The sequence below is a fragment of the Crocodylus porosus genome, unplaced genomic scaffold (assembly GCF_001723895.1).
Source record: "Crocodylus porosus isolate Cpor-Errol unplaced genomic scaffold, CroPor_comp1, whole genome shotgun sequence".
Lineage (NCBI taxonomy): Eukaryota > Metazoa > Chordata > Crocodylia > Crocodylidae > Crocodylus > Crocodylus porosus.
The window spans coordinates 358473-385615 of record NW_017728945.1 but is presented as its reverse complement, the minus strand read 5'-3'; the positions used below and the strand labels follow the sequence as shown (position 1 = coordinate 385615).

The 27143-nt window shown below is 44.8% G+C and overlaps 1 protein-coding gene across 8 annotated transcripts in view; it reads right to left on the bottom strand.

Moving 5' to 3' along the window:
- Window positions 1-27143, bottom strand: part of KDM4B (lysine demethylase 4B) — a 129338-nt gene that overhangs the window by 93395 nt on the left and 8800 nt on the right. For 7 of the 8 annotated variants that reach the window (XM_019550544.1, XM_019550545.1, XM_019550539.1 and 4 more), the window contains 3 exons: window positions 25057-25232; window positions 22677-22791; window positions 18936-19129 (listed from right to left, as the gene is read on the bottom strand). In XM_019550544.1, the coding sequence (XP_019406089.1) occupies window positions 18936-19129; window positions 22677-22791; window positions 25057-25232 (485 nt within the window). Of the gene's footprint in view, window positions 1-17705; window positions 17930-18935; window positions 19130-22676; window positions 22792-25056; window positions 25233-27143 lie in introns of those variants that run through there. The other variant, XM_019550546.1, reaches the window with a different exon arrangement.

Genomic DNA, 27143 nt, shown 5'->3' with positions numbered 1-27143 from the left:
CTTTATAATTTCTGGAGCAATCTCCCTGCAAGGAAAGTGCCAGGATTCCCGAGCCGCCAATCAATGCTGTATTAAAGTAGTCTTTAGAGACCCAGGGTTTCCCACAAAAATGGATTCTGGTGTAATTTATTGATAGAAGTTCAGCATTAGAGATCTAGAATGGGCTCAATCAAGCGGTGAAATTTTCTATTATATTGTCCTTTCCATACAGAGCCAGCTTGCTTTTGCCTTGCACAGAAGGTTTAACTGGATGATCTCCTCTCTCTAGCCTTAAGATTAAAGCATGAGAAAGATCCTTCCTATTTGCCATGGTACATGCTATTAATAGTGTAATTTTCTTGGTGTTTTGTTTATTCCCCTGGAATGGCTTGATGGATGTGAATAATTATCAGACTATAAAAGCCAGCAAATGTGCTATTTTCCATCGCTCTAAATCATCAAACAAATAAAGTGTGAAACAGCATTTTTGAATACAATTTTCCCCTCTAATGGCTTAGAATTATTATCAGGAACAATGAAAATAAATAAGCAAATGCCTTGTGAGTTAAAAATTAAATGAGTGTGTCAGGAAAGAGGAACAGAGAGAGCATCGTGGGGTATAAGGGCCACTTTAGAAACCATTAAAAAGAGACAATGAGGAATTCACTGCTACAAAGAAAAGCTTTATAGAAGACCAGGTGTTGTATAGGGGCTTTTTACATTTGGTCCCCAAAGCTGCCAAAAGAGCTGCAGGGGTGGGGGGAAGGATATCTTAATTTGGTCTTATAGCTGGTCATTGAAGGCTATTAAAACTTATTCCAGCAAAGCACAGCTGCTTCATCCAATCCTCCACCTGCTCATGCCACTTCCATTGAGTTCTCCCCATTTAAACTTAGTTATTCCCACCTAAAACAATGTTAGCTTGAAGAGAGAGCCTGATGTCCTCTAGTTCAACTCAGTCATCATCTTCCAGACACATTCTTGGCATCGCTGTTTCTCCCAAACATGCAATGCTTCTGCTAGCCACCAGCCCTCACTTCTCCTTCCTCCCCCCCGGTACGTCTGCATCCTAGCCTTCCTCCACAATGTAGAGCAATTAAGCAAAGATGAGATGACTAAATCTCCATGCACCTTTTTTTCCATTAGAGAATGGGCACCACGGGCAGGAGGTTCACCGGCAAGGCTTTAGAAAATGTGAATTTGGTCCAGCTCGTGTTGGAAGGTAAAAAAGTTAATTTCACAGTGTCTGCACAAGGTCTGGCCGAACAGGCCTCGCACAGCTTAACATGCTATAATTACTGAAATAAGGCATGCTAACAAAAAAAAGGGACCGCCACGTCTAAAATGCCTCGGACCATGTGTCAAGCTGAGGGTTAGTTATCTGTCTTCAAAGCAGATTTACTCATGCCAAGAATAATGACCCTTAGCAGATTTAAATGCCAACCTGCCCTTCCTTGGTGACAAGCAGAATGAAGAGGCCATCCCCGTAAGACATAAATGGGCCCGCAAAATGTATCATCTGAACCTCAAGATTCAGGCTGGGAACCTGCTGGCAGCAGCAATGCCTGTCGGCAAATCTTCTGCTTATATAACAGCCACCACCTACAGGTTATTCTCCTAGTAAAATCAGGAAAAAATGCTTCTAGCATAAAAAAAAAAATTAAAGTTCACACGCTGACTCCATAAAACAAAGCGTTTGTAATACTGCTAAGAAAATCCTATGCGGCAAAACAAAATGTTTCTCCTTCCAGTCTGTTAGCTTCGGGCAGTTTTGCAAGCTTTACTTAGGCACCTAGATTTAAATAAATAATTTTTACCTTCATGTCAAAAGTACCCAGAAGTTATGCTCTCTCCCTCCAAAAGGGTCCAAGTCTCTCATTTTATCCCAATTCATCCCAGGTGTGTAGCCCCTCTCTTTTTCAGTTGACTCAAATTAGCCTTTTAGCCAGTCCCATTTCCTAATTAAACAGTAAGGATCCTGATACTTTGTGTATCATCTTTATTATCGCCATTAGGCAATCACTCTATCCGTAACAAACTCAATACGCTCAGCCGCGGGGTGAACAAGGCATAAGATGGGGGGCAGTGCTCTTATATGACAAAAAACTGCAACGTGTTCTTGGATGGAGGTGTTGGGGTGATGTCCCTGTCTGTCCCGTCCTCACCTTTCCCCCTTTTTTTCTTCCTTTTCTATTTCTGAAGAACTTTTGCCATTTCGGAGGATTCATGCTATATAAGATCACACGAACTGGATGAACTTGAACTTTGAAATCCCTAAAACAATGACAGGCAAGGTTTGCCTGCCTATGGCAGATCACCATGACTATAACCCAAAACCCCTTAAAACAATTTGCTCTTTTTTTCTAAAACGTTTCTTAGATATTGAATCAAATCTATTAAAACAAATGTTTTGAAAACAATTTAAAATCTCCTGTTAACAAGGCCCTCTTAAATCCATCTCCTTGCACTGGACACACTCAGATCTCTTATATCATCACTCAGCAAAAACAGACTTCATGTTCTTATGGGATGAGAGAGGGGAGGAGAAAAGGAGAAAAACTCTATAAAATAAGAACAAAAACATATAAACCACACTCTTGTGATGGATATGGAAGGCCAAAAGGCAGGAAAAAGCAGAGGAATAACATTTTTTTTTTCTTTTTTTTAACCCTTTACGGGTCATCCAGGTGAGTCTCCCAAAGTTGATCAAAACAGTACTTCTGCCCTTACTAGGACGGAGAGAATATTTACAGCAATTGGCAAACAGAGACTGACATCTGGTCTTCAAATGTTAAGGCCAATGCAAGGATAGATTAGAAATATTGTAAATGTAAAAGGTTCCCCTCCTCGCTGTCCCCCTACCCCGGTCAACAGCCTTCCACCATCCCTGGTAAATGCAAAGCTAACTACATTGAGGCACCGAAGGCAGGATCCAATTCACCCGTTTCCTCTCCATGATATCCGAAATGGTCTGACACGGAAGCAGCCATCTTCCGGCTCAGACGATCACCGTTTGGAAAGGAAAGCCTCTACGCCTCCCCTGTCTATCCCCTTCAGTTGTGGCTCCCTGATATCGAGAAAGCAAACACTTGCTCAGAAGATAAGATCGCCCCCGGATCAGCGTTCCTTGTTCCTAGGAAAGAACCTTATCAAGTCTCTGCAGTTTTATCTTTAATAGATCATTTTACAGGACAACAGATGATGGAATTCAGTAGCTTTAACCAGCAGTGTCAATGATTTCAAATAATGACATTTTTACTGAAACACACACAAGTGCACAAGATAAACACAGGGGACTTGGGAGTATCTGCCTGGAAACCCATAATAAAGAGTAAATAGGTAAGGACAGGACAAGATTGCAGCCACACAGCCACACTGAACAAACCCGAATAATAAAGCTCCGCAGACAGGTGGCAAATACAATCCTCTGGAGAACAAGAGGGGGGGAAATCAGGACAGCGACTTCTGCAGTCACCGATGTTCTCCATGGAGCGCTCCGCAAGTTGCACAGAGACCTCAATTAAATTAAACAACATGCGCCTAAGAACAGAAATCGGATGTTCCCTGATGATTCGCAATGAAAGATGAGCAAAAAGAAATGCCTCTTCCTCTCCAATGCGGTGCTTGCTCTTGTATAGCCTCGGTGGAGGTCCAACCTGAGTGGGAGTCTGGCATGGGAAAAGCGAAGGCTTGGCTGAAAGAGCGACATCAGCTGAACACACTGAAGATTTCTATGTGATTTTTCTCCTAGTCAAAAGCAAGTTGTGACAAAGACTAGAGACTAAGTGAAAGAGGCAGCTCAAGATAGGTGAAGGGTGGAAACATGACACAGCCAACGAGAATTTAAAGTTGGTATCTGCAAGGCTGTATCTGATTTTTTTTGGGAGGGGGGGGGGTGTGACAAGATGAAGTCCTCCTTTGTCATATTATACTATTTTAACAAATAAAAAACCCCCTCACCATTGTTAGGAGAGACAGCAGAGCTGCCAAAACCTGGCCCTCTAAACCAGAGCTTCCATATTTGCTTCAATAGCACCTTGGCCACGCTGCCGCCCTACAAGGCACTTCACAAATGTAGCCATAACACTGGGCAGCAAACCACTCAACTACATCCGATGGCAAGAAAATGATACTTAGAGATTTGCTTTTAGGAACTGGCTTGCAGATTTATATTAAAACAACGGACCAGGGGAAAGGCAGGGGTTAACTGGTTTCTAAAATGGTCCTGCTTGGAACAAGGGGTTGGACTAAATGTGACCTCCTGAGGTCCCTTCAACCCTCATTTTCTAGGATTTTATGATTCTAAAAGCCTATCTGTGATGAAGTTTCCTTCGAGACCCACCGTGTCTGAAGCCAGCAGACACTGGCTGGGTTACTGCAGATACGGACCGCACTGCTCCCTGATAACCCATAACACGAGATAAGGCACTCTGCAGTGTCGGCAAGGTCACAGTGACCAGCTGCAGAGACCCTGGGATTTCCGACTTTGGTGGATGGACCAAATTAGGAGGCCAGGGCATGCCCAGATTAAGCCACCACTAAATGACACCAGGAGCGCATCATCCCAGCACACCACCAGCCCATCTCACCCACCCCAAGGGGTTCTGCCCTTGACCTCCAGGCTGCTGACATCTTTCAAGAAAGAACAAGTGAAGCTCGCGTACTGGCCAGACATACCCTCCCTCTGTGACAGCCTTAGGACTGATACAGAATTGGGGGGGGGGATATTTTATTTGCCTTGCCTGCATTATTCTTACCTGCTATTACTACGTATCAAAAAAATTTGCCTATTATCGAATGGAAGAAGTCGTGGTCGGTCTGAGGGCTTTGGTCTACCTGGAACAGGGTATCCAGGTCATAAATCCAGTGCCCACAACATCCAACTGTCCAAAATCAGCCATTTCAGGGATCTCATGCCAACAAGGAGTGCCAATCAGCAGTTCTTTTGATGCAAGATTCAAGCTGCTCTTGGATAACTGCTCTACAATAGTAGCAAGAGGAGGATTTTCTGAGTTCGTCGCTGCCTTTTGCTCCGGCACACAAAGACACAGCAAATCAACCTTCCATCCAGTGGAACTTGATCCCTGCTGCCAGCCCCCCTTGCGTGAACACTTTGCTAGGAGACAGTGCCACAAAATCCCAGCACAAGATGAGCAGGGTCCTCCTAGGCTTTCCTGACTTGCATCTCATTCACAGTGAAGTTTTGCCCATTCAAGACTGAACAGCCAACAGGAGCAGACAGAATAGCCTACACTGCAAAATTATTTCTTCATACTGCTGGTCCTACCTTGCTGTGCTTGCAATGAAATTTTCCCAAATACTTTCTACCATTGTTCAACACTGCCTAGTAGTGGCTCTAGACCAGCGAGTCTCAACCAGGAGACTGCAGCACCCTGGGGTGCTTTGAGATCCTTTCAAGGCTGCCGTGGAGCAGCACGTAAGATTAGCACTGTTAAGTGCGCAAACATTATTCACAAGATAAACCCGGAAATTTCAAATAGGGATCCATAATGTTAAAATCATTCTGACCTGTTGTGGTCTTTTTGAGTTCTTTGCTCTAGTACAATTGTGCTATTATTTTTCAGTAGTCAAAAAGTTAATGAAAACTAAGAACTGGCATTTTCCAAGGGTGCCCTGAACCTATAAAGAGTGAGGACCACTGATGTAGACAATATTAAATGTAGTAGTCAGGCTAGAAGAGCACTCTCATTATAGATAGCATGGTTGGAGCCTGATTAGGTACTACAGCAGCCATTGGGAATTATTGGAAACATATAGTGGAGCTAAACCACTGTCACCAGCGCTGTCTGCATAGTCATATACTGCAACAGCTTTAATACCAAGTAGCTGGGAGCACTAGCATAGCTTGCAGAAGGGGTGCAGGGAGAAGGGGAATGAGCACCACTCGCCTCGAGCGCCAAGTTAGGGGAAAGCACAGGCGGGCAGCTGCACACAAGAACAGCAATTCACTGCATTACCAGTCAGGCCACTGCTCCCACGTGCTGCCACCACCCGGCACAGAAGTACCCAGGTAGGCCTTGAGCCGAGAACAACTCTTCTCTCCAGAGAAGAGAAAACAATGCAGGAAATGCCTCCCCCCCAAGAAACTGGAAATAACAGAAGTGCAATATGCTGGTATTTCTGTTTTTCCATTGGGGGCAGGGAAGAGGGGGAGGACAAATACGCCTCATCTGTTGTCCAGCAATGCTGAATTATTAAAATTACTTTGGGCTCGCTTCTAAATCTAATCAGTGGATCTGTAAGTGTCCCAGCACAACCTGTGCACAATACATGCTGCTGTTAAACTCTTAATCCTAAAGCTGCCCAAGCAAGAAGTATTATCTAAAGAAGGTATTAATTCCAAGGAAAGGCACTGCAAATAGCAGCTTTTTGCTTTTTCTTCTTGGAAAGGGTGGCATGCAGAGGTTTCTGGTGGGTCCCCGGAGCTAGTAAAGCCCAGAACCTGCCCAGAAACATGACTGGGCAAAAAAAGGGATGGGGACAGGGCTGGGACTCCTGGATTCTGCTTCACTTGCTCTTTCGAAAGCCTGTAACAGAAGCCCAATGTAATTTTTAAATACTGCTTTAAACAAGGGGCTCAAAATGAATGACCATCTGCTGTTTGAAGGACAAGCTATGTAACAGTTGACTAACCTACATCACAATAAATGCAGACTATAAACCACAGAAGAACTGCAAAAGAAAGAAATGCTATGGTCTGCTTTTGCACGCAGAGGGGTGTTTTAGTAAGGAAAGATGTTTTGGGGAAAATATTCTGAAATGGCTTATTCATCTAGTTTGGCCAAGAGGAAAATTACTACACACTTCAACAGAAATTAACAGCAACAGTATTCGTCTCCTTGCCATCCTCTATTATCTCAGCTTAAAGGCATCATTTATGAAACATGTATTTCCATAAACTGATTATCAGATTATTAGTTATTGGGTGCTTGCAGGAGGAGACACTGTCCAAAAGTAAAGGAAGGCACAGGCCATACCACAGAGAGCTTCTACCATGCAGAGAGAGACAGAAAGAGGTGGGAACAGGGTACGGCATAACCATGTAGCTATTGGTGATACCTTGTTAATTTAAAATCATGGTTTTATCACCACAACCTTGACATCAGGCAGAAAAATACAACTATGCCATTAAATCAGCCAACCTGTTCCTGGTAGGCATCAAGGTAGAAGTAAGCCTCCACGAGATCTGTGGGAGGACTCTGCTCCAGACGAAGAGACCCCAGCAGCTCAGGGAGACTCGGGTGCTTCCATATTGACAACCCTGGGTTTCTCCCCAGTCTGAGCAACGCAAAGGCTATTTCATACGTGAACATGCTGGCAGTTTCTTGAGCCTTATCAGAATAAGGAGTTAACACAGGTGATGGTAGAAAACGCCAGAGTAACTCTTCTTTTGCTGTCCAACTGGCTATGCAATCCTGTCCATCGTACAGGCACAGCAAGATCTCACCCTGCGGGCCTGTGGCATCCAAGATGATGGGGTGTTTGGGGCAGGAAGTACGACTGGAGGCTGAAATCTAAGAGGGACAAGGCAGAGAGCTGCCACTGCTGCACAGTATTCTCCAATGGGCCCCCTTAACCTTAACCACAGCATCAGCATCAAGCCACTAATCTAACTGAGTTAGCACAGAAACCTCCAGCCATTGTCCCTGAACAGAAAACCTCAGCCTGCATTATCAGGAGTTCAACGTGTTAGATAACAGCACAATCACACTTCACATATTTCCAATTCTCCTATCTGCTGGGCTAGGGCCCAGTTTTAGGACTACAGAGGTCAGATTCACCCTCACAATTTGCCAACGCTAACTCTGGCTTTCTCCCTTCCAGTAAAGTATTTTACAATGCCTATAAAATCTCAAATAAACCCCCATAATATTACCCCCTGCCTGTCCAACAGCAGGTGGAAAGGGTAGGAATAAACAGAAGTGCAGCATAGGGGGGAGGAAAAAAACCCAGCAATGTTTGCAAGCAGGAAGTCTTCACTTTTCTAGATCTCTACTCTCCCTTTAATGGACACAGCTAACTCCTCTTAATGCTCACAAAAATTGTGCCCACACACTGCGGGGGAAGACCACTACGTGCAAAGAAATATGTTAACAGGTATTCTTAGTCTGTACCGTGAGAGCCGCCCTCTCCACTGGGCACAGAGATGTGCACGTTCCCGTTCAGCACTCTTGGAAAGGAAGGCGAGCGAATGCCAGTGGCTGTTCATTAGTGATGGTGGCCATCACCTAATCTGGAAGCCCTTTCTGCTAGAGAGACTTCCCTCTCCACTTCGCTAGTCTGGTTCACCTTCCATGAATCTCAACAGGAGGTAAAGCCCACCCCAACAGAAACATTACACAGGAGATTTCTGCTGTGACAAGCTACCTCCTTTCACAGGGCCTGGTAGTCTGAAGCCCGTAGTCCTGCTTCAGGCGCCCCTCCCATTAAAACAGATGGGTAGTACAGCTAAGTCTTGGTAGAGGGGGTACAGGCTTGGTGCAGACTTGAACAATTCCCAACCACACCTTCCAGTTCAGTGATTAGGGTTAAATATATATATATTTTTTGGGGGGGGAAAGAAAGAGGGGGTGATTAGCTAGCTAGCATGTGCATGCAGGACTACTGTGTGCTATGTTTCACCATTACTGCAGAAATTCTGCTATTTTAAACTACCCCTGTGCTGCGCCGGCATCACTTGAGATCAATTTCCTCTTCAGAGGAAAAAGAAAAACTGACTTTTGCCAACATGCTAACAAGATGTGAATGAAAAGCCTTTCAGTTCCATTAGGGGTGCCTTTCCATCTTAACCTACCCAGGTGCTAGTGCCATAAAGCCAGAATCTGAGAGCCAGTCTCCGGCAGGGTCTAAGTCTGAGCAGGCTGCGAGAGTTATATGGAGAGAGAAGGCGCATCTATCTATCTGCCTCACATCTTGTATCAATGACAGAGTGCACTGCTCAAAAGCCTAAGTTATTAAAACCAATCTGTGATCCTGTCAGACTTCCATAGATCTTCATCTCAAATCAGGTCTGAGCTTTGAGCAGACACTTTCAAAACAGAAGAGTGAGTTTCAGCAAGAGCCTTCTCTCATCAAAGAAGGGCCTCTCTCAATCCAGACTGGGACTGCAGAGCTGTGATGAATTATTAGTGCTAGTAGGGAAGGCAGTTCATGCATTATACACTATGCCAGTGGAAAAGGGACCCATTTGGAGATACCGCGTTAGATACGAGACGAGGAGCACGGATCAGTAGTCTCATTCACATTTCTTATGGGGCTGTACCAGAAATACCCAAGAATGGGAGACCTCACTGAGTGTGGCATGGCACAAAACAGTCTCTGCCCCAAAGAACTTGCCATCTAAAAGGCGTAGAGGCGCGCAGGCCGTGGGAAAGGCATGCAACACACAACTGGCAAATAACAGGATGGCGGAAAACATCATGGTAAGTCCATGCATTTTGGAGAGGGGGTGGAGGAGTTTATTTAAGGAGGAAAAGGACAAGAGAAGGGAATAGAGATAAGGCTGGGGGGTGAGTAGTGAGGCTGGAGTAAAGTGGGTTGGAGCAAGCAGTTGAGTGGCTGGCTGGGTTGCGCTCGCTCCCCTTCCCTTAGTGCAGCAAGCTCTTCCTTGGCTGCTTCTACGGCCGTGCCCACCGTGTCCACCGGCTGGAGAGTCTGGTGGGTTCCTCTCTAAATCCATGGCAGAGAAGTGGGAAGAGGAGGAAAGGTGGCACCACCTGGGTCTTCCTCCCCCAGACGATGGCATCTTCCCCGCACATGAAAACCAGTAAGTGTTTGGTCAAGTCCTCCACGACAATGTAACACTGAAAAGCTTTAAGCAGACTGAGGATGAATTTCCATTCTTTAAGCTGTTGGTACTTGAATGGGGGAAGAACTCAAACCAGGGGCAGGGTTCAGGAGTCCTCAAAAGCATCAGCTGGGTTCCTTAACAGCACTGAAATCATTCAGTTGACCCAAGCTTCAACCTCCCTACAATTCATCAATTCCCAGGATTTAAGAAAAAACACCAAAGTAGCAGTGCTGCCGCCTGCTCGGAAAAGGGCTTCATCCTTCACCACAGCACCACCTGCAGACCAAGCCAGCCGCTCCGGCGTGTGGGAGCCTGGAGGAGGGCTTGTTTGAATATTAGCAGGATGGTGTGGTTTGTATTGATTAACTAATGACTGCGGTATACAAAGCCCGAAAGCCTGTATTAATAACTCACTGCTGCACTCCTCCCATTTATCAGCAAATTACAGGGGGATGCAACTCTGCATCTCAATATATCATTCCTTTCTTGACACCCGGAGCAATCAGCATGCAGAGGCATTCTTAATGCAGAAGTCCCATTCCAGAGCAGCTCTGACCTATGAGTTGCGTGCCAGGTCAGACAGGGGAGGGAAACGCTGTTCTGCCTGTTAATACACACTATACCCCATTCCCTTTATTTCTTTTAATAAGCATCGCCCAATCCTTCCTCCGCCCTCTCCCATCAACAGCGAAGAGCCTTGCTTCGCCAAATCAGCCTGAGAGCAAATGGTGCTGCGGCTGATCCATAAATCAAACATCACCATAAATTCTGCTCTCCCTCCATCCAAAACTGCAGAGCCATAAAACAGATTACATGGGGGAGCAGAGGCTGGAGGGCTCCCTGAAGCTCACAAATTTCCTGTCGTTGCAGGAATGGCCTTCCTTCAGCTCTCCCTGCATCTCTCCCTCCTCCCCCTTGCCCGTAAATCTCTCCCACCATAGAGGAACCTGCAAACAGTGGAAGAGTGCCACGTTCAAAAACAAGCCGGCCCTACATGCTCCCTGTATAAGTCTGGTGCAGATGTCAGAGGCAAAAAATCCAGCAGAATCCTGTTCATTAATGAAAAGTCCCAAAGCAGAGAACAAGGAAAGCAAAAACTCAGCAACAAATTTCTAGATGGAGCTGAATCAGAGAAAAAATATTCACACTGCAACACATGTAATGTTCTCAGCTTCCTAAAGGTCACTAGGCACACCTAAAGCTTCCTGACACTCTACATTAAAAAGCCCGCATGCTCTCCAAGTTGTAAGGGGTTAAAGGGATCCCAGTAATCAGGTGCGATTATAACAATGGATTGAGTTAGTGTTTGAACCTCCTTGTGCAACATGCTGCCCTTAAGACAGTGTAACAGAAGGCAATAACAGGGATGGGTATTCTGCACCCCTCATCTCCCCTCCGCTACTGTTGTACAATTCAGTAGCAAACATTAAACCCAGCAGCTTGAAATGGGATTATACCAAACCTGCAGCAAACTGCAACATATGTGAGGGTACACTGAAGTGGCTGGGGAGGGGGTACAGAGCACCACCAAGGGGAAACCGGGGTAGCGGGTATAACAAACCAAGGGTCCTGTATCTGCAGCTGGAATGGAGAAAGAAGGGGCCGGCACAGCTAATCTCCATGGTCGCATTAGGTAGGTCATTTACTTTATCTAAAATCATTCCCTAGGGATTAACATTTTCTATCCTGGAGGTAGAAGAGGGCAAGGGGTCAGGCCAAGACAGCTGCAACACAGCCTGAGACAATAATGAAAAACCAAATCTGCAGTAAAACCTACAGCTTTCTGACACTTGCAGCTGCTTTAGTATCTGCCACTGGTCAGATAAGAAAGGGGCAGGGCTCCTAAATGTACCCCAAAACCAGCGGAACAAACGTTTCTTGCTTTTGAGCATTTTCCCATTTCATCTCCCCCCATCAAACAGCTTTACACCCTCCCGATGGTGGGATCAAGAAGGGGCTGGTTAGAACAAGGCTTGCTTAAACATGGCTCTTCCAACCAAAGTCCTTAGATGGCTTCCTTGATTCCATGGACAGAGACTCACTGTACACAGGGGACTACGGCAGAGATGGGAATGCAGGTGGGAGGAGGAAGGAAGGAAGGAAAATCCAGAATGGTTTTGCTAGCAGGGCTGTCAAGGGAATCTAGTTCTAGCAAGGAAACAATACAATTGTTGCTAGCAACAATTACATTTTACATGCTACCCTAGTATGAGCAGGGTCCTTAACAGCTCATACTGCCGAACGCCTTCCTTGATTTGCATAGCACTTTACAGGCATGTGCTACCCTAATGTGAGAAGTGGTATAGGAAACCATGGGTCAAGTAGAGTAGGCTTGACCCATCTTCAGAAAAGGAATGCCTGGCCAGGGCTTGCGAAAAAGCCAAGCTCAGAGTTGAAGCTATTATAACTATGGAGAGAGTAATGGCCTCCTCTGAGTCCCCCCTTCCTCAATAATCACTTTATTTAACTTCTGCAGCTTTTGGAGAGTAAAACAACATTGCAAAATGTTGTTCCACTGGCACTTATGTGAGAGAGAAATGATACAACTGTTAGTATCCATCAGCTGGGGTATTTGCAAAACCTCTGTTACATCTGCGTTGCCAAGCCATAAGGGGCTTCACCATAGCTGTGATGTTGCCAGTTGGCCTGAGGATGTTATACTCTCAGAGATACACCCAATTAAATCTACAACATCAGAAAATGATCCACAATTCACGGGCTTCCTTAGGTGTGGACGGCTCTTCATATTAATGCAGGGACATACTCCCCCTCTGCTTTGTTATGTGCATACCTTAGGAGCAGGAAGGATTAAGGACTGTATCAGCCTTAGCGATGAAGAGCTTTTGTCCGTGCTCTGAACACAATTCAAAACTGTTCAATTGTACTTAACTATACCCTACAAATGAAGCATTAATTCTCTGCGTCTCCACTGGCTAAATAAGCTACATAAAGGGATCCCACGACAGTAGTTCCCACAGCTCTGAGCAGGTCACAATACCCATGTGTTAAAAGGGAGGTTAACGTTCACCTACTCCACCTGGCTGTTCGGAGGCAATGCTTGGGAGATGCCTGGAAATCCTCAGACAGATAGCTAGAAGTGGGGAATAGTATTAATCAATGGTGGGGCAGTTTGGGTACCACAAGCCTGCTGGATTGCTACTGCAGCTTTGAAAGGAAAGCAGCAACCAAGCTCCAATACAGGATACAGAAGAGCTGGTGTAACCAAAGCACAGTGGCCCCTTGTGGCATTGCTATGGTCAGAAGCTTCCCCTGCTTCCCTCCCCAAACTCTTGAAGTCATCAAGGCCAAGGCAGACATTTGTCAGCATGGCAATGATAAGTGCCGCGTTAGGCTTGACACTCAATTTTGTAGCTGTTGTTCTTATAAAAATCAGTCTTCTGTTAACATTATTTGACAATTTGCTGCATTTTAAATCTCTATATATGAGCATATAAGGTAATTATACATAATACATATAATTGATACAGTAAAAACTCCTACCACAAGAGGTTTTTATACAGGCTGCAAACTGGAATAAATTCAAACTTCAGAAAAACTGAAGACAGACTAAGAAAAGGTTGTAATTAAGCTTCTAATGTAAGAGGAACAGTATATTATAATTAGAAAAAGACATGCAAGCAAGAGACTCAGCTCAAGCTGGCAGCTCCCTGCCTATGAAGCTCAAAATGAAATTACTCAACAGCTCAAAATCCCCTGCAATGCGTGTTTGAAGCTGCGTGCCCACTTGCCACCTCGCCCCTTGGAGAACGGCGTCTCCTGGACTTGACAAAACCAGACGTTGTCCACAGGGCGCCAGGCCAGATGCACGCACAGGGATGCTGGGACATCAGGAGAGACACAATCGGCTTCCCCAGCCCGTGGCACGCAGAATCCAGACTGCTCTATTTGGGTTGGTGTTTGTGTAGCAGCAGTACCTGCTGAGGACAGGCATGGTTTACTTCTTCCCCCAGGTCGTGCAATGAGACGGAGTTTGAGAGCTCAAAAACGCACAGCGATCAACAAGTGCGTTAACGCAAAGCGCTAAAGAAACCCCCGTGATTGTTTGGTGAGAGCTGACAAGCAAAGCAAAACCTGCCCTGTCTTGCCCCCTTCCGTTTCATTCATCACTGGATGACCCTCCGCCGCCTGAGCACTTCACTTTTCTCTGAACGTTTCTTATCCTGCAAAGCAAGGCTGGAGGAGGCACTCATTCGCCTAGTGTTTTTCTCCATCTGTGAAAGGGAAGCGATACAAGGAACTGTCAGCGCAGCAGCTTTTTTCTCTTGGTGTTGAAAGTAAGGCGGGCACGCTTACATTAATCAAGCGGCTGCACAACCAGCCAAGCGGCTCATAATTAAGGTGCCAACCAAGAAGTCATCTTCATCTACTGAGACACTTTGTGAAAGCCTGGTATCCCCCCAGCATTGCAGAGTGGAAAGGCTGTTTCACTGAGGTTTCCGTGTTACCATCCTTGGAAAGACCCTCATCCAGATGTGAAAAACGTGCCTTACGGTGATCTTCCCACTCCAGTGAGGGCTGACCTTTTTTCTACCTTCAGAAGTGGCCTCGCACAATCCACTTATCTGATCCTCCTTCAGAAGGAGGAGCCAAGGGCTTTATCCCCTTCACCTCTTCTACCAAAAGACGAATGTTGGAGGGGGGTGTTTCCAGCAGAACCCACCATGGATACAGCCTGACTTCTCAACTCTTTCCTTCCCATGAGAGGCAACCAAGCGTGCTTCTTTGGTTGGGCTTTCTCTCCACGGCAGAGCTGAACTCTTCACAAGAGGTCCGACAGCCTCATTCTAAATTCAAGTCACCTAAAATAACGTATTCAGGTAAGAAAAATGCACATACATCTTTGATCGGCTACTTTGAGCCTGCAGGAGACCACCAAGAAACAGAGGAGCACTCCATGTTGGTGTATAAAAACCTCTAGCTGACAGCCTAATCATAGCGCCCTGCCTCTTATTTCAGGGGACAGCCCCAAACTGGTTGAGCTGGTAACTCTCCGTGCTCCTGCTAGTCCCTGAGATGCCTCCAAGATGATCACCATCAGGGTCGAAGAGTCTGTAAAAAGGAGGAAGGGACCTGGGAAATTTCCACGGAGGTGGGGCCACAAAAAAACAGCACCATCATTCCAGCCATCTTCCATGCAGACAGCTGTACTTCTCTTCTCAGAAGTCCAAGAGCTCCTCCACCTGATCTCTGGGAGCACTGCAGTCAGAGCCGGGAAATGGGCACTGGCTAGTTTGCCCGACAGTAACCCTGGCTGCTTGGAGATGTCCACTTCCCTTCTTGGCCTCGGAAGCCCATAGTCTTTCCAGGACTGCTCCAGGAGTCCTTAATAGAAGCTGTCTGAGTGAAGAGCAAGGAGGGAAAGACTTGGGCAAGTGGCATCCTCTAGCCTCGTGCTTAAGGGAACAGCAGAGTCTCCTGCCAAACCAGCCATGGCATCTTGTCACAACACATCCACTGCTGTGAGAGACTGTCGTCTATATAACAAGCTCAGCCCAACAGGAAAATACTTTGCCCAAACTGTGGCCTAACCTCATCATCGTCTTTTTCTGTAATATCTGCTTTATGTAACTGGTTACAACTCAAAACGTATCCCAACCACTGAAGAGCTGGGTTACTCTAAAATCTGATCGCCCCTCAAATGTGGCAAAGGTACCTCCTCGCCAAGTGCTAGTCACTCTACTACCATAAGGGGAGATGTGCAATTCTTGGAGAAGCAGGGCTGATCACCATTTCTTCTTCCCATTCCACACAAGTGGTTCACGGGTGGCTGACCCAGCCAATGACTTCAAATTCCCTTTTTACTTCTCTAGTAAACACAATAATTTAGCCTGTCCAGATGCCCTCTGTGCTTCTTCTGATGAACAATTTCCTCATCAAGGCAAGACAGGGGGGAAAAAATGACAACTGAGAGCTTTCAACTGCTGCACTAGTTTTTCTCTCTACGGCACAAGCTGAGTTTTCAGTTCTACCCGGTTTTGACTCTCCAGGCTTACATGAGTTGCCATTAGGCACAAGGGCCACCTCTTGCAAAAACTAGCCAGCTTTGGGAATGCCATTGTTCAACAAAAAGCAGGTCCTGATGGGAGCAACAATAACTTCACAAGAGAAACTGGCTGCCGTTTGGCCCAGCACCCCTGCTTCTTACTTGTACTCCTTTCAGGTACCCGTGGAGCTGGAAAAATACTGGGAAGGCAGTCAACAATTTCAGGTAGGCCGTATGTCTACTGTGCCAATGAAAACAGCTTCTTTTCTTTAGCACCTATTACACCCTTGTCCAAAGCACTATGGGTCTTTGTAGACCAAACAACAGCTATCATTTTCTTGCCCAGTACCTAGTTTTCTTCCAAGAAAAACTGGTCATTTCTGCTTTCAGACACTCCTCTTCTGGCTTCAGAATAAAAACAGAACTTCGGCAGAAAAGGGAAAGAGCTGACATTGCCAAAGTCTGAAGACAGTGACTAAGTATTCTTAAGACAATACGTCCTCAATGTTAATCTTGATCAGAGACATGTTGTGCATGCAACATTTTAGAGCAACTAACATCTGCAGGATGAAGCGGGGCTTTAGACTGCCATGACCAAGTTCTTATGCTTCAGCTCCGTTTGAGTTTGTTCCGGTGTATTCAAAGGACAGAAGGAAGTTTTGTGGTGGGGCACTGGTGCCACCTAGCGGACATAAAGGATCAAAGCCACAGTTTTAGGTTAGGGATAGGCAAAACATGACTTGCATCCGGCCCATGGATTTTTTAGTAGATCTGTATCGTGTTCATTAGCATGTTAATAAGCGCTATTGTGGAAATGACATGAAGGATGGAGAACAGCAGCTGCGTGTGGCCTTCCTGGCCTGCTATGCTGCACGTGTCCACCAGAGGGCAGCAGGGCCCAGGGCTTCGCCCTTGACCTTGCCCACAGGCGGGCAACAGTGCTCCAGGCAGGGTCTGCAGCAGCCACCTGCCGCGGCACGGAGAGCAGCAGCAGGCATCCAGGGGCCTTTAGTGCATGGATGGAGCTGGCAAAGCAGCCTGGAAGTGTCCTGCAGGGAAATGAGCAGCAACCCCACTGCATGCAGCACCTGTCTGCTTCCCTCCATGAGCAACCCTGAGCGCTGGGGATCGTGGCTGAGCAACAGGCAGACATGGGCTGCTTCTCCGTGGAACCGGTACCGATGGGATGCTGCTCAGCACCACTTGTCCCTGGCCCCACTGCTCTCCGGATGTCCACAGTGGCCACGTTGCACTCCAGGCGGCAGCAGATATGGCACGCCTGGCACGGCAGCACCCGGCCTCACTCTGCAGTGGGGAGCGCGGTGCAGCCCGCCCCGGCAGCAGTGCAGCCAGGGGAGAGCGTGGGGCCCACGGGCAGGTCACAGCGCAGGGGTGGAGTGTGGGTGGAAAAATGTGAAAACTCTGGCAACGTGACTGTCTGCAGTGATTTGGGAATTGTTTTGTGGAAATGTTTATGTAAATATGCTATTTGAAAAACTGTGTAGTAATTTGGGAACTTTTTTCTGGAATTGTGCCTGGAAATCTGGTGATGTGTAGAAACCTGATTATGGCATTTACAGTATAATGTTTATACCATAAATGCTATAAAAATTTTTAAGGATAGCTGTTCTTAAACACCATTGTGTGAGTGCAACCCTCAACAGCCCACCAAAACTCATCAAGTGGCCCCTCCAGCCCAAATAACAGCCTGCTCCTGTTTTAGGTGAGTGGGTTTTCAAGAAAGGTGATGTGATGGGATCTAAAATTAAAGTTTGGCACTTTGTATTCAGACCTCAGGTGATCTGCTTCCCCAGGTCAAACCAGCTTATCAGAGAAAGCAGAAATTCTCCCTTCACATCTTCCTGAAAGAGAGCAACTAAGCAGGTGAATAGGGAAAAAAAACCATTTTGTGACCCACCAGAGGAGACTGAATGTTTGCACCAAAACTCCAGGTGAATGTGCAAAAAACCCAGCCCCTCTCCCACCTACCCGGTATAAAGGAGCACCATATTTATTTATTGCAGCCTCCCTGCTGCTGTAGTTCTCATACACCCGCAGGCTCCATCAGCCCGGAGATAAGTGGCGTCACTGGGGACTCGTATTGTGGAGAGATGAGAAGATCTTGTCACTGTGCCCTGGCACTAGCAGAAAACAGCTTCATGGTGACATTTAAACTTTAATTTGCATGCAAATGTCAATATTTATTAGACACATCAAGATCTTCAGTAAAGCACTCTTTCGGGTCTCCAAGTCTCACTGGTTATACTTTTAAATAGCAGGAGACCTCGGGAAAATGAACACTGACTCCTGGTAACCTATTTGTTCCATATACTCGAGCTTAGCAATTTCACCCCCATTTATTGATCATTTTCATGGGATGCTATTTCTAACCAGAAGATGTGCAACCACATCCAAAACCAAAATACTTAATATGCAGCTTCAAGAACACACTAAGAAATTACTCCCTCACCAGCCTCCCCCAGAAGACACTGGGGTTGGGAACATCTTAACATATTTAACTGTTGAATCAAAATAACAGATGCCTCCTGCCCTATGGCACAGAGCAGGAATAGCAATGTTTCAGTATTTTTTTTCACTTGGGTCTCCAAGCTTTAATCCTTTAGCACCAGTTTCCAGGAAGGCTCAGTTGCTGAAATGTAGGTGACAGTTTTTAACCTCTTTCCTCCAAATCCTCTCTTTGAGGGGCAAGGGTTTTTCTTCAACATGAGAAAGAAAAGGGAAAGGGATTTAAAAAAGCTTTCAAATGGCTAGTGGGAGAAAAGGAGGATGGATAAAGAGAGTGCATGTGACTTTTGAACAGCAAGCAAAAGAAATGCTTGTATTGACTGGATTTTCAGAGTAGGACTCTTTCTATTTAACTGAAAGAAGCAACCCTTCTATGATAATATTAAAAAAAAATCACTGGAAATCTAAGGAATGTGCCGCACATTTTTAACTGGCCTTAGATTGTACGTGAACACGCATTGCTAAATTACTAGCAACTGATTTCGTATCAAGACTGTGCTCTGGGGAAGTACAGGGGCTCCCAGCATGGACAGAAAAGAGGAGGATATGAGGGTAGTTTCTGAAGAGAGGTAAGAACTCATGGCAACTCTGCTCGTTAACATTTTACCCACTTACCAGGATTTGGGCTCCCCAAAATGCAGGTAGTTAATGCTATAGAGATCCATGTCCTCAGTGTGCCATGCAAAGGTTGTCTTCCACATCCCAAAATAGAGGTAGGGGGTATTTACGCCTTCAATGATAATCCCACACTCATGCTCCACCATGTCCAACAGGGTGTTCAGGTTACCAATGTTCCACTCTTCCACATCCTACGAGACAAGACATTCGGCAGAGTCAAAGTAAAAGCAGATCAGGCACTGCCACTGCAGAACAGACCGGTGACTCAGAGATAGGAAGCCAGCTAAAGTTTCCTCAAGCCAAATATGCCCTAAGTAAGTTCCTAATAAAAATTTGGCATTGTACCTAAATGTGCAATACTACACCTATCACCAGAGAGGCAGAGCTATCCTCCTGACCCTAGAGAGGCATCAACACATGCGCTGCAGTTTAAGAGCAGCCGTTCTTCCGATTTTATTCTTTTTTTTTATTGTTCATAAATGCACTATAAAGGTTATTTCACATAAAGACACATTTTCTTTTTCAAATTAGATGCTTCAGCCTGTGGAGATAACAACCCACTCTTCTACCCAACTGCTTAAAAAAGAGCTAAGCTTCACAAAAAGGTTAATAGGAATTGTGTTCATATTCAGCACCAGAAAAGTGGCTATAAATGTCCCGTACAAAGTCGAGTTTCCTGAAGTTGGTTTCTTTGTTTGCATTCACCAATTCCTCTTATTTCTCCCCATTCCAGTACATTGTCTCAAACCAAAGTTCACCAGTCCTAAAGAAAGATTTTTTCCCCTCTTTCTTGGAAAGAGTTCAAGATAATGCTACCTTCTGCTGCTGGGCAGCTTCTAATTAAACTGTTCCCCAAAGCTACACCAGTGAGAAACTGTCTCCTGCCCTCAGAAAAAAAGAGACGAATACAGTAACAGTTCTCTCTTCCTAATATGCTTCACTCAAATAATACATCCACTTCCAAAATCCATTTAGGAGGAAGCCATCAATTATAATAAACTAATAATATAATAGTGCCCAAACTAGTCCAGGACTTTGAAGCCACAGTAGCAGCTGTATACAGGCTCTTAGGTGCACTGTTCTCAACGTGCTCTCAAATGATAAACTAAAGCAAGTCATGAAGCCTCTTATAGTTTTGGCTTATAATCGTTTAAAAAAAAATGGTGACATTTACCTCCCCATTTTGTTTCTGAAAATTAGGGAAAAAAAAAAACCTTTACAATGTTAAAAAGTTACAACAGTTCTTTCGGTTGGCTTCCCCAAACTTACCAGGGAAGTAAGACCACAGCTGTGCACAGACTATTAGCAATGAGGGTGAACAGTAGTACAATCTTCAAAAAGGAAGGTAGCAATATCTTCCCTACCTGATACGTACCCCAAACAGTTATTGAAATACTTGTACCTGCGCCTGCTGCATCAACTCTAGGATCACCAAGATTCAAGCCTCATGCACACTACTGAACTAAAATGCAATTTTGTGTTTCTAAATTAGGCAGGTGAAGCATGGCTAAGCTTTCTGACAGCCACCCTAAAGTATCCACATTTATGCCATGGAACAATTCATATGTACCCTACAACACTTAGAAATGTGGCATCTACTTTTTGTGTCAACCTGTACTATACCGCAGAAAAGACCCAGAGGAAGAAAACTGGGAAGCAGAGGCACACATATCTGAGCGTATCTGAGTGATGGAAGCTTCCTAAATTGCTTGAACAAAAGATGGTTACCATAAGCAAAAGTGTTCATTGAGACACTGGGTGAAAGGATTACTGGACACATTACCTGAAATGAATGAACCACACAGACAAGTTCAAATAAGGTTGCAAAACTCCGTTGTGAAGTTTTAAAAAGCATCAACTGTGTCCAGTTCATGTTAGCATCAGTGGAATGTGCTATGGATATGCAAGTACAGCATAACCTCATAAATCCAGGTATCAAAATCCAGAATTCTTGAAAATCCGGCACTTTAAAAAAATACAGTAAGAGCTCCGTTATCCGGCATCCCCCGGAAATAGGGGAAGCTGATTAATGGAATCAGCAGGGACGGGGGGGGACCTGTGCAGGCTGCTTTGCCCTGGGCCATGGGCCAAAGAAGTAGCAAAGAAAAACTCTGCTTGCAGAGGTGAAACCCGGACACGGTACTTCTGGTTTCGATTTGCTTCATCCCTCAGATGCCGGTTAATAGAGTTTTCCAGCTAATAAAGTGCCAGTTAACACAGCTTTTGCTGTATCACTACTTCATGGAGTAGCAGCGGTCGGTCCCAGAGCAACGGAGGGGGAAGCTTGCACACAGCAGTGGCTGCTGCTGCCATCCACCACCCCACACTGCCACTCCATGTGTGGACACTGCTCCGGGACCAGCCGCCGCTACGTCCTCCCTGTGGCTGGCCGCCATTCAGGTTTAAAAAAATCCAGCATTTTCAAATTTCCGGCAGGTGCTCAGTCCCGAGCATGCCGGATTTATGAGGTTATATTGTAATACCAATATTAAATGCACTGAGGTTGGGTAGCCAGTGCTGTGAAGACCTCAGAAATGCATCTTTATTCCAAGTCACATGAAGAAAAAGAAGAAAAGAAAAAAAACAATTACTTTCCTTTATAATGTCAAGTAGCTGCAGCGCAGAATGTTTGCCCTCCGAGTTTGTTCTACTGTGCATACAGAAGCACAAACATTTGACAGTATTATCTCATTTTTACTGTCTAAATAGTGCTAACAGTCAGTCAACACTCCAGAGATGCAGTTTTCTACTCAAAAGGAAATAAATATGGAGGGGAGGGGCTCCAGAGAGCCTGATGCTGATTTCTAAGCTTCCTTCAACAAAAATGTGTGTGTTTAATCACTGTTCCCAATAGACAGGATTTAGTATACTCTATTAAAGAGTGTTCTTCATTCTGAAGATATATTCCAGTCCCCTCAATTCCCCCTCTAGTTCCAATTGGAGATGGCTTCGCACTGATAAATAGGACCTAGCCTGCAAAACTGGTTCGCTCTTCTACCCATCCCAAGACAAGCAAGCCAACAGACCCACCCAATGTCAAGAACAAAAAAACCTGGTTTGCATTCTCTGCACATCCATGCTATTGAAGAGACGTGTAAGAAAGCCAAGAGGTTATTTTTCAAAAGCACTCAACGCTGGCTTATCTCTGCTCGATTCATATTTTTCCTTCTTTTTGAAACTGGTGGTAATTCAGGCCACCAATATTTAGTGCATTTGAAAATCCAACCCCCAGTAAACAAAATCATATAGTTCATAAAGAACAAACAGCCTGTAAATAGTGCGCCTGTTTTGGTTAGATTAGTACTTTTAATGCAGACTTAACTTTCTTTGAGGAGGAAAAATAAGCCATGCTTAATTATCTAAAAATAGACTGAATGAATTACATAACGAGTCATTTCTTTTGTTAAAAAAGGGACATCAGTAATGTCTGCAAGAAACAGGAATAGAGGGTCTTTTCTGCCAAATCCAACACTATACTTAAATGTAATGAACCGCAGCTCCCGTTCACTGGCCAAAGTGAAGATAAGCTTTTGATTGTGAGAATAGAGAGTAGGCTTTTGCCTTTCTACATATCCATGGCACTTCAGCAAAAGATCATTATCCATTTCTTTGATTGCCAGTTGGGTATTTTCCCCAGAAATTATAAACAGCCACACACCTAAAAAAAGTGGCCAGGGGCAGGATCTGGCCCTTTGGGTCCATTTAACAAGTAGCTCAAAAAGCATACGTATTACTTACTGCATCGTACAGCGAGCCACTGATATCTGCCCCATAAATTGGTGAGACAAACGTTAGATTCTTCCAGTATTTGCGTTCCAGGTCTTCAAAATCTTGGTGACGAGGAGTACAATACCTGGTAAGCAAACAGGAAAACAGTAAGAGGGTAGAAAGGCATACACTGAAGAAGCAGACGTTCGGCAGAGACTAAAACAAAGCATAAACTGTTTACTTTTGTGAACGGTCTCGATGGACTGGGCAGTCCAAGAGGCAATCAAAAGAACACTTAGAGGTTATGGTTTGAGCAGTGGGTTCTGGATAGCAGCACAGTGAAGATGATTATGTAGCAGTGATGTGATTGATGCCTGAAGCACAGCGAGCTACCATTCACCAGACAACCTGAACCAGACAGTCTCCTCTGGTTTCCCTTACAACCACTGCAGGGCCCAAGAGCCCACAAAAAGGAGGCATGGCTGCATCCCATACGCAGCAGACTCGAGATGTATACATCAACGGGCACTTACAGAACACCCCATTTAATCACTGTGCTCCACTTATAACTGACCACAACTGCTCAACAGGTTTTAGAGTGTAAGTGCACTGAGAGTTATTACCCCTCTGCTTTCTTTCAATATTATTTCATATCTTCCAGTTAAAAATCTCAAAATGAGCCCCGCAACCATGCAGAAAGACATACAAGTATCATCTCCATGTCAGAATGGTGTAAGCTGAGGCAGAGAAGAGTGAGCTGCAATGCCTAAAAAAAAAAAAAAATCACATAGCAAGTCCTGCAGAAGGCAGGGTAGAGATGTACCTTGTAGACTAACTGAATCAGAGATGCATAAGCTTTTGTGAACAAGTGCTCACCCTCATTAGATGCCAAAGTGAACTCTTGCTCATGAAAGCTTATGCATCTCTGCTTCAGCTGGTCTCTAACAGTGGTTCTCAACATTTTTACATAAGACACTCTTCATTAGGCTTACAGCACCTCTCTATGACTTGTGAACTGAGCGGCAATCCATTTCAAAAACCTAATTTGTATAGTAATTATCAACTTCGAGAAGGGCCAGGGAATAAGGACAGAGAAGCAGCCAGGCAGGAACAAGCCTGAGCCTACACTTATCCCACACTTCATGGCATCCTTGTCAAGAATCATTGGTATAAAAGTGCATCTCTCCCCTGCCTTCTGCCTGACTTCAGACAAACATGGCTAATTACCACTCAAAGCAGTTTAAGTTCCCTATATTCCTTCTCTCTCTCTTTTCCTATTGCTGATGCCAGAAGTCTTAAAACAAGGTAACCTTTAAAATATGCATGCACAGAAGATTACACACTGCTTTTAAGTCTTTTTTACACATAGGCAGAAAGACTTCAAAAGATAGAAAACTGTACAAGCACTTCACATGTATTAGTGCGTGTGTATATATATTCAGAGAATCATAAAAAATGAGGGGTGGAAGGAACATCAGGAGGTCACATCTAGTCCAACCCCCTGCTCCAAGCAGGACTAGCCCAGCCCCAACTACATCATCCCAACCAAAGCTTTGTCTAGCCAGGTCTGAAAAACCTGCAAGGATGGAGATTCCCCCACCCCTTAGGGTAGCCTGTTCCAGTGCTTTACTACCCCCTCCTAGTGAGAAAGTTCTTCCTAATATCCAAGCTCAACTTTCCTGGCTGCAGCTTGAGACCATCCCTCAGCATTTAGGTGGAGCAGGGAAGTTAACAGAGTGCAAAGCGGTAACACAGTCACACAGGGAATTTGTGGCAGTCAGGAATGGGATACAGAGCGAGGCGTCAGCTTTTATAGATACTGGGTATGGGGGGGGTTGTTTTAATGATCTCGCTCTACTAAATTAAAAAACAAGCTCTGTTCATGTGAATCTGGGAAGAGGATTTCTGGTCTGTCAGCTTCAGCTAACTGATTTCTTTTGTGTTGTTGTGATGCTAACTAGCTATGAAGCATCCCGAGGTGTACCCATGCATGCAACGAACACAAGCTGAGCTACTTCCAGCCTGCTCATCTACATAATACTTAGGCACCAAAGCCCATCTCCAAGTGACTAGCTGTTTGGCAAGTCACAACGATAAAACAGCTGCTTCTAAGAACTATGGAACCAGAACCATTTCCTCCACGAGATGCATGGCCATGGAAGATTGTCATCAAATGCAGCCAGTCTGCACTGATTCAGTAGAACAGGAAAATGACAACCTAGCATAATCTCTTGCTATACTGCTAGGATTCTGAATTGAAAGTCTTACAAATAAAAATAATTGCTACTAGAATGCTTCCTATTTAACAAGCTGCTTTGCATTTTCTTCCCAGCTTGTCGAGAATAGCTTTCCATAAGCACCTCTTAGTGCACGACACAGCAAACTGCCAGGCTCATGAACAAGTACGTACTTCTCGCTGTTGGCTAGACGCCGGTATTCTCCTACAGTTGTGGGCTTCTTCTGTATGTTATACTGGGTGAATAACCCTGACTGGCCAGTCACGACCTGCTGAATAGGTGCTGGGATAACCATGTCATCTATGTCATCATAGCTCCTTCGGGGTTTCCACTCCTTAGGAGGAATCACCTGGAAGAAGAAAAAAACCAACCAAGTAAGAATCTCTCTGTCACACCAGGCAGGCTATTTTCCATTAAGAAAAATGCTAATGTGGACATACCTTGTGCATCAATTCTAGCTAGCATAAACCGGTTGCATGAATTTTAATGACTCATTCTGAGCAGAACTAGATGAGTAGTTAAACGGCTGGCAGCTTGTCTACCAGCACTCGTATCAATGTAGCTGCCCCAAATGAAAATCAAGCATTTTTTCTCAACAGTTCTTACCACTGTTTAGACATTAGTCCCTGACACATCAAAATAATGTGTATGCTGCTTTCCCAGTGGGCACCATAAAAAGTTGCCTTTCCTGCCACCCCAAGAAGTTGCAATTAGATCCGCTAGCAATGCTACTGTCAGACTATCCACACGCCTCCCATTTTCACAGGCTTGTAGATGTCTAGTGATACTTCCTATGCCCCAAAAAATTTAAAGGAGCCGGCAGCTCACAACAAGACTGGCCCAGTCTACCTGCATTGTGGATGTAGCCTGCTTGTTCCACGGCTAGATGTTTTTAAGTTCGACACGAGGATTTTGACTTGTCCCCCCAAGTTAAAAGGAAAAGGAAAAATTAGGGAACTTTCTGAAGTCTCTCACACAAACCCCAATCTCAGTGACATCAGTAGGAACTGGAAGCACCCTATGCTATTCACTTGTTTTTCTGCTTGATATGCAGCACACCTTTATTTGCTCCACAAACTACAAGTCCACAATGTAGAAAGCTTATTCCTGCTTAGACTGTTGCACTAAACATGTAGATGATTAAACATTTTTGAGCTTGAAAACCTATGCTGCAGTATTGACCAGCTTTAGGTATTGTTCTTGACCATTCCTCAATATACCAGGACTGGGTTAGCAAAAGACATTGTTTTAGAACAGTTTTTAAGAGCGCTTTCCATACATTATAAATACCTTGCATTCAGGGGGCCTGCTTAAAACGTATAGCAAGGAGAAGAACTATTTTGATCACTCTAAGCCTAGTTACACTATGATTGTTCCAAACACGGGTAGCAAATGATTCTGTCCAGTTTTTTTCATCATCTCTCTGATCTATGCCAAAAGCCTTGGATAACCGTTGGAGGCACTGTGAAAGCACAGTGACAGCCTAGCACCTGTTAAATAAAACTGTTTTAGCCACATCTGGAGGACAGTTACACTAGCAAACTTCTGTGAAGCAGGGCTTTAATAATTTGCTTGCCCCCCTGACCAAGAGGAGACACCGTCAGAGAAAAGAGCTGAGAGTTCAAAAGATAAAGGAAAAAGTAAAAGCCCAATCATCTTCAGAATCAGATAATGTGGCAAAAGTCTCCTGCTTTGCAAAACAGACAGACAAGAAGCCTATTGAGATGTTCACGGGGGGCAGGGGTTAGAGAAAGGAAAGAATAAAGAGTGTTTTTAGCCTTTTTGTGCATCTGGAAGATGAAGATGCTATTCCACTTCTTCACAGGGGTGAAGAGAGGATTAACTAGGAAAATAATGTCTACAAAGTGCCTTGAAAAATGAAAAGTTGCGTTTAAGTATTAAACATGGTAACTGCAAACCAAGTGTCTTTCCTTCAGTGCAGCATTTCAAAGGCTTGGTGTCTTTAATGAACGGTCACAAACACATTCTGCTACCAGCTCGTATTTGAAGTGAATAAAGGGGAACAGATTCAGCTTTCACAAGCAGTTTTCTGTCGAGGTGCTAAAAGTATTACTTTTATTTTAAGCAATGAACAAGTCTAGGGGAGATTTAAATTGTGAACTCAAACAGTTTGATAAAAAGACAGAGGTCCTGCCCATAATAAAGCTGAAGCCCTGCTAGCAACAGTGTGTAACAAAGTATATTGCCGGCAGCAGCTTTATCTGATTCCCTGGCTCGTGTATGTAGGGGACTTCTCTCC